Below are 8,437 nucleotides of genomic sequence, written 5' to 3' on the forward strand. Positions count from 1 at the left end.
TTTTTAAAAGAACAGTGGACAAAGAGTTTGGATAATCGATTACCCACTATCAGTAATCGATTACTGAGAGTTGTTGCATGAGATTTCAGATTTCAAAATGAAATGTTTTCACTCCAAACGAAATCTCTTCACTTCAAACAACTCCTACACTTTTAGAAATGCACTATGGGTGTTAGGAAAGTCTATATAAAGGCTCTAACTCTCACAACACAAAAACACAACAATACACAACTCTTATAAAATTTCCAAAAAGCTTTTAAACTTATTCTCAAGTTATTTCTCTGCACTTTTTGCAACTAACACTCAAACTTTCAAAAGTTATTTTTCTAAAGTTGCTTAGAAGTGTTTCAAAGATTTCTAAAAGAACATTATTATTTAGTATACTTAAAGAGTTGATTGGATCGTAAGTTATACTACTGTCATACTTGTAAAGACAATCTGTCATTGTTGTACATTCTTCAATATTGTTGCAGAATACTTTCTTTCACGGGGTGTGAAAAGAAAGGGGATTAGAATCACTTGGAAATGTGTTTTCCAAGAGGGAATACGAATTAGGGAGTGTGTAAGGTACATAGAAATCTCGGGGTGAGATATTGTAATTACAACTCATAGTTCTTAGTGAAGAAATCTCTTGTGATACAAGAGTACTGGACATAACCTTCGGTGGACAAGAAGGTGAACCAGTATAAAATCTTTGTGTACTCTCTTCTCCCTTATCTCTTTGATTTATTCCTTTTTATTTTCTGCATATATTTTCCGCTACACGTTAACTCTTGATTTTAAGTCAACTAATTCACTCTCTCTTAGTTGCAACATCGTTCTTACAAGATGTATTTGATTCTGATCTTGCTATGGACAACGATTTCGAAAGAAACACGGGGCCTAGGAAGTTTTCTTATGAAGAACTTGCTTGAGCAACTAGTAACTTTGCCAAGGAAGAGAAAATTGGAGAGGGAGGCTTTGGTGGAGTCTATAAAGGATTTATAAGAGACTTGAACATCCATGTTGCTATTAAGAAGGTATCTCAGGGATCTAAACAAGGGGTGAAGGAGTATGCATCTGAAGTAAAGATCATAAGTCAACTAAGGCATAAGAATTTGGTTCAACTTATTGGTTGGTGTCACCGACAGAATGACCTGCTGCTGATTTATGAGTTTGAGGAAAATGGAAGCTTAGATTCTTATCTGTTTAACAGAAAAGGCACACTGACATGGAATGTACGATACAGCATTGCTAGAGGCCTGGCCTCAGCAGTGTTATATTTGCATGAACAATGGAAGCAATGTGTGCTTCACAGAGACATAAAAGCTAGCAATGTTATGTTGGATTCTAATTTTAATGCAAAGCTCGGAGATTTCGGTTTGGTCAGACTAATAGACCATGAAATAGAATCCAAAACAACAGCTTTGGCAGGAACACTTGGATATATGCCTCCTGAAGCAGCTACCAGAGAGAAGGCTAGTGGAGAGTTGGACATATACGGTTTCGGAGTTGTTGCTTTGGAGATAGCTTGTGGAAGAAAGGCAATAGGTTCAAGTTTGATTCAAGAACAAAAGTACTTGGTGGAATGGATTTTGGAACTTTATGGCAAGGGTGATATCTTTAAAGCTGCTTATCCAAGTTTATGTAGAGACTTTGATGAGAATGAAATGAAGAGGATAATGATAGTTGGACTTTGGTGTACCCAAAAAGATTACCTCTTGAGGCCTACAATGAGGCAAGTTTTTCAGGTGCTTAATTTTGAAATTCCACTTCCCATTCTCCCATCACAGATGGCTGTGCCTAACTATAATACATCTTTGAACTTAATGCCCTCTATGACTCATGCCTTTGAGAATAACCAAACCATGCCTTCAACATCAAGCAATAGCTCCTTCACCGCGTCCTCGCAATCGAGCACAACTTTTGATGTTATTTTTCCATCAGCTGCACTTCTACATGGACATACATGCTAAGTTTGATATTAACAGTATTAATGTCTAGTTGTTCTTTTCATATTTGCTGATACAATGCTTTTTTATTATTCCTTGCAAGTTCGGGTTTGAAGTAGAATTCTACATTAGTGCTACTAATAATTCCAATTCTTTGATGCTGTACATGTGCTGAATAAATGCATTTTTTTCTGCAACATCAATTTTAAAACTCATATTGGTAGTATATCATTTGCCTAAACTAAAAGAAGGCATACTCATACTAGTAACATAGTGGTCAAGTTGCCAGGTTATCATTGTTGTCACCAAAGAGAGTGTCATGCCTAAAAAATGCTTTCTCTCTACATTATGCGCATCTTTTAGGATTCGTTTGCGAGTTGAGTTTTAGAGGGTAATGAAAGGAAATGGAAGGCTTCAAAGTCATGAAATACACTTGGGGATGACTCTGAAACCTTCCATTTCTCTTCTCTATCCTCACAAACAAACCTTTACTCTCCCGAGGTTTATTTCTTCCTATTGTTACCTTTGTAGCTTTAGGAGGGTTCCTGCTCCTCTTATTTGTTCTCCTTCAGTCCTCGGTGACTTATTCTTTTTATTAAAAAAACGAAGAAGAAAAAACTATTGTATAATTCTTTCATATGAAATGCAAAGTTATTGCTTCTTTTGCAAGAAGGGTTGAACTATTGGAGTCACAAACTATCTAAGGTGGGATCATGTAAATCTATAAGAAATTTTTTCAACAACTATGAAGATCACAGGACCTCAGAAGTGTCAATGGTACTAAACCATTTGTTCCCTTATTTATACACTTAGTATGGAACACATAATGTTGGTACTCCAAGTATGAAGTAGAAGAGTTTTGGGTCGGTCAAACACACTTAATTTGCGAGTTGAGTTTTGAAAGAAAACAAAATAAAGGGGTTGAGAGTTATGAAATATATCGGTAAGATCACTTCAAAACTTTTTTTCTTTCTTTCTCTTCTCTTCAAAAACTCAACTGGCAAAAAAAAGATCATTAGTCCACATGAAAATTACAAGCGTCTTATATCTTTGAAATTAACAAAAAAATCCGAAATGGAACATCCCGAAACTGAAAAAGGATGGACGTTCCCCTTGAATGGTGATGACCCCTCATGTACCTCCACCTCCTTCTATGTCAACCCTTATTCTTATCACTGTTAATGTTGTTGTTGTTCCAATTTCCCAACGCAACACAAAACTTGCATTATCATCTCTAAATATCTTACTCAATTTCCAAAAAACAAATAATTTTTAGTTTTTAAAGCATGATTGTTTGAACGTAGAAGATAATTCCACAATCATTAGGATTCAGTCATAGGGACATAATTGTAATAGTGTAGTTAGTTACTAATAGAATTGTGGAGGGAAAGTTAGTTAGGGAAATAAATTGTATAAGTAACTTATAGAACTAGTTACTTAGGGGAACATATACAATTTCATTCACAATATACTCTTCTTCTTGTAACTCTTGCATAATTCAATAAGAAAGTTTAGATTCTATTCTTCTTTTCATTGTAATTTCTACCCTTATTCTTGAATCCTTCGAATTCATCCTTGAATTCCTAGTTTTCACAAACATCCATATCAATTGGTATCAAGAGCTTCTTCTTTTCTGGGAAGATAAATGACAGAACCTTTACAAAGAACGCTGAAGAAAGTAGAAGAGCGTTTGGAACATCGAATGATGGAGAAAATGGAGAAACGCATGATGGAGCAAGCGGGTGAAATTCAAAAGACATTAGCAAAATCATTGAAGAATACAATGGAGGAACGTGTGAAGAGGAACAAGCAAGATTCAGAAAGATCATCCAAGAATAAAAGCTTTAATTCTAATGAACAAGAATGCCACAAGGTGTTCGATGCTTTGTTTCAGGGAAAACCCTTTTTGTAAAAGTTTCCGGTGATTCTCACTCCACATCTTCCACAAGTGTTGAATATGATAAAGTACTTATTCCTGTAGACCAAAAGAACTCTTCATCATTGAGAGATCAACTTGAAACTCCTAACATAACCTCAGATGATCCAGATAATTTAGATGAAATGGTTTGGAATGAGTTTGGTATATGGGAGATCTTCTTGCCAAACAATGTGGATGGTTCGCCAACAATTCCTCATGGTTCTCGAGTCGAGATTCGTATGACCACTTCCTCGGGAATCAAGGACTCAATTCTTGCTTGGATCAAGTTCTCTGTACAAGCTCTTGGTGAAATTCCATATAACAGAATATACTATGATCCACCAAGAGAAGAACACTCCATGGTTGGAAAAAGACACATATTAAGGGGTGCATCCTATAAAACTAAGATTGAGTTGATTGGAAGCAATTCAATTATTTTGATCTTTGCGACTAGTTTCCTCAATTCAATTCTTGAGGGCAAGAATTTTTCTATGGAATGGGCAATGATAAGGACATAATTATAATAGTGTAGTTAGTTACTAATAGAATTATGGAGGGAAAGTTAGTTAGAGAAATGAGTTGTATAAGTAACTTATAGAACAAGTTACTTAGGAGAACATGTACAATTTCATTCACAATATACTCTTCTTCTTATAACTCTTATAATTCTTGCATAATTGAATAAGAAAGTTCAGATTCTATTCTTCTTTTCATTAGAATCTCTACCCTTATTCTTGAATTCTTCAAATTCATCCTCAAATTCAATTCATATCCAAATTTACAGGATGAATGAATATTTAATTCATTTGAATTTCTTAATTTGAACCAAAAATATTTTTAAAGAAAATTACTTTTTAAAAATAATGATTTTAATAAAGTATTTTTATTTTATTTTTAAAAAGCCACTTTTAAAAATTATTTTTGAATAAAATCGTTTTTAACTTTTTTTAAGAAATGCTTTTAAAAAAAGTATTATTTGAACTTTTAGAAGGAAAAAAACAACATCATACAAACATGTAACATTTAAGATTCTATTTGTAAAGTTTTTAACATATATTTATATATGTTACATATTTAATAACAAATTTTTAATATTAATTGCACTACATGTCTTATAATTGATATCAAATTAATAAAAAAATTCAAAGTATGAGTAAGAAACACCATAAGAAAGTGAAATTGAGATACTACATGAAATTAAAAAAAAACATTGTTTATAAATAATTTGTTTATAAGTGATTAAATTACTTTTTTGTGTATGAAGATTTGTAAGATGATATATTATTATTTATACAAAGATACATAGTATCACAATAATAATTGTTAAATTTTCATTATTAACAATTTGATATATTTTACCTTATAAAATATGTATATCTGCTCTAATGAGTTAGAATCACTTTATATGAGCCTTTTACCTCGTTTAAATGATGCTTTATAGTGATGTATTTTAAAAGCAATAGAAATAATTAATTAGCCTAACTTCTTACTGAATGCTCACAAAATTCACCATTGAATAAAAAATCAATATCGTATCATCATGTATAAAATTTCACAATAATCTAAAATGTAATATAGTATGGAGAAATACCTGTAATAAGCTATATTTTAAGATAGTAAAGTATATCAATGACATAATACTGTAAAATTCATTCACGTGGTCAATACACTACCGGATGAACTATTTTGGCAACAAATAGTTCAAATTTGAAATATTCTAAGAAATATTTGCATAAGACATATCTATGGGCACGCCACAGATATTGTATTTTTTTAAACTAACTAAGATAATGTAATAATGAGGTCTATAGAACAATTTAAAAAAGAGTGTAATGTATATTAATAAAGTAAAAATTTATATACAATTAATATATTTTTTTAATTAATTTTTTTGAATAGTCAATTATAATTAAAAATAAATGATAGACGATACAATAATAATAATATAAAAAATTCTTATATCCTTGTGAAAAACAAAAAAAAACTTGTAATGCTTAGGATAACGGATCGCAGGCTCAGATTTAAATCGCAAAGCCACTGCGCCGAATGCAATAGAGTTTTGGCGGAATCCTCTCCAAATATCCCAACTATTCATCTTTTCAAATCTTCTATTTCCCTATAAATAACAAAATCCAAATCCAACCCAAATCCAACCCAAATCAAATCCTAGGGTTTCTCATTCTCCCATCACTCCCAACAATGAAAGCTTCCCTCAAATTCCGTGATGAACAAAAGCCACTATTGAGAGCCAAAATCCCACTCAATATTCTAGGTATCCCTTTTCAATCCGGCGTCGTTTCTGGCGATTCTACAGAACTCACTCTCAACATAGCTACCTTATTCCAATCTGGACCGTCCATCAAAGTTGCTTACCGACCCAACGATTCCGGTAACCCCTTTTCAGTTGTAATCAAAACTGGAACCGGTTCTTTCGGTTCTCCGGTTTCAAGCTCATTGCGCATGAGTTGCGAGTTCAACTTGCTCGATCGTAATGGAAGCATAAACCCTAGCCCTATCTTTATGCTTCATTTCAAACCTAGGTTTGGGGATTTCTCGTTTAAGAAGACTCAGTCTTCGATTTTCGATAAGAAACGGGGTGGTGGGTCCCAAATCGGTGATGATTCCAACGGCGATGTTCCGTTCGAGGTGGTGGATTCGCCGCTGATTGGATCTTTCTCTCCTGAGAAGCTTCGTATATTTGGAAGCGATTCTCCTGTTGTTGGAACAATTGCGAGTTTGTTCTCTGGAATGGAGGTTGCGGCGAGGACGAATTTTCCGATTATGAAGCGAGCGGCGGTGAATTGCCGGTGGGGTGTTAGGGTTCCGGCGGAGATTAAGAGTGGTGGTGGTGAAACGACGCCTGGGATTGCGTTTCAGAAGATTCCGTTTCTGGTGATGGATAAGATCGGGGTTGAGCTTTTGAGTGGTAGTGATTCGAAGAAGGTGGTTGCTAAAGCGGATTCTCCGGTAAATGATGTGGCGGAGACGTATTTGACGGTGAAGAAGCAATTGGAGGTTCTGCAAGGGGAGAACGGGTTGCTGAGGACCACGGTGGAGGATCTCCGGCGAGAAATCGGAGGCAGAGAAGGTTTGGATATTAGGAAGTACAGAGAGTTAGAAAGGAATGGTGGGGGAAAGAATGAGAAAAAATCAACAGAGGCAGATAAGAGTGAAGAAAACAAGAAGGAGTTTGTCAGTCCGGTGGTTTAAGGTTCTGCTAGTCCAAAAGGATAATTAAAGAGAAAAAAGATGATGACTCGAAAACCATCCTGAAAGAGATTAATTATTCATACTCTTTGAAGTACAAAAAAAAAAGATGATGACCTGATAATTGAAGAAAACATAAGTTATTAGAGTTGTGTATGTTATTCGCAGTTTTATTTCAATTAGTTTCAATTTTGAAATTTTGTTCCTCTTAATGCAGCAAGTGATTATATATAAATGTTGATTTGGTTGGTTATGTAATATAGTTGGAGGCTTGCTCTTGAATTCGACTTTAACATGTGATTGAGTGTCAAACATTATGCAGCAGGAGGTTGAGTCTCAAGAATGTAGAAGGGAACGAAATAGAAAATTAAATTGGGGTCACTTTAACAAATGTATGATATTCCAAAATGTGTGATGTTAATTAAAAAAATTTAAACATTTATTATTCTATGTTTATTTTTGCTTCATTATCATTATTAGTGCAAGAAATAATATTTGATAACATTTGAGACAATTCATCTTTGTTGGTTGTGACATATCCCTTTCCCGCTTGAAATTTAAATGCCTGGTCTTAGATTAGTTTAAGATGGGACAGAGATGTGTGGGTGTTGTGTAAATGAACCAATGATTATTTTCATTTTACACACGATGATGGTTGGGTTTAGATTTTCTGAGATTACAACAGGTGTGAGTGGGAATTAACATATTTTTGATTTATATATAATCTGAATATATCTGAGCTCTTGGAATAGCGTTGAGATTATGTTTTCAAATCTTTAAAATATTCTCTTACGGTTGCAATTGTAAGGTTTAGCACTCTATTTGTACAAATTATCCAAATTTATCACTTGTTTGGTTTTATTGGCTTACGACACAAATGTGTTACTATCTCCATTTATTATTATCTGTAAACGCACAAATCTATATAAATAAGAATTTAATATGTATATACTAATAGTGTAAGTATTTTTTACACTATTAGTAAATCCTCACCATTTATATGTTAGTTATTATTAATTTTTAAATAAAAGTATTAATGAATGATGTACTGACCGTGTAAAAATTTACATGCACAGATTTTAAACTCTATAACTAATATCAATGAAAAGATGTATAATATTTGTACATAATCAATATATTATATAATATTTATTTTTTGAAAATTCAATGATTATTAAACATAAATACTGAATAATATAGTGATATTATATAAAACTTATATACTATCATCATACATGTTTTTTTATCTACCTAATTAATATAATTAACTCACATAAAATTTATTTTTTATTTTCATATTTATCATTTATTTCTTCATTAACCATTAATTATATTAATTTACCAAATATTTCTCACAACTTTACAAGGCTAGCATGGGCTA

At 33.0% G+C, this 8,437-nt stretch overlaps 2 protein-coding genes across 2 annotated transcripts; both read left to right on the forward strand.

Moving 5' to 3' along the window:
- Positions 829 to 1,955, forward strand: LOC109332544 (L-type lectin-domain containing receptor kinase IX.1-like). Its single transcript, XM_019567528.1, has 2 exons — positions 829 to 921; positions 1,020 to 1,955. Exons 1-2 carry the CDS (start codon positions 829 to 831, stop codon positions 1,953 to 1,955), a joined length of 1,029 nt encoding a protein of 342 aa, XP_019423073.1.
- Positions 5,864 to 7,341, forward strand: LOC109332133. Its single transcript, XM_019566972.1, has 2 exons — positions 5,864 to 7,024; positions 7,179 to 7,341. Exons 1-2 carry the CDS (start codon positions 6,049 to 6,051, stop codon positions 7,193 to 7,195), a joined length of 993 nt encoding a protein of 330 aa, XP_019422517.1. The 5' UTR covers positions 5,864 to 6,048; the 3' UTR covers positions 7,196 to 7,341.

The sequence above is a fragment of the Lupinus angustifolius genome, chromosome LG18, assembly GCF_001865875.1.
Source record: "Lupinus angustifolius cultivar Tanjil chromosome LG18, LupAngTanjil_v1.0, whole genome shotgun sequence".
NCBI lineage: Eukaryota > Viridiplantae > Streptophyta > Magnoliopsida > Fabales > Fabaceae > Lupinus > Lupinus angustifolius.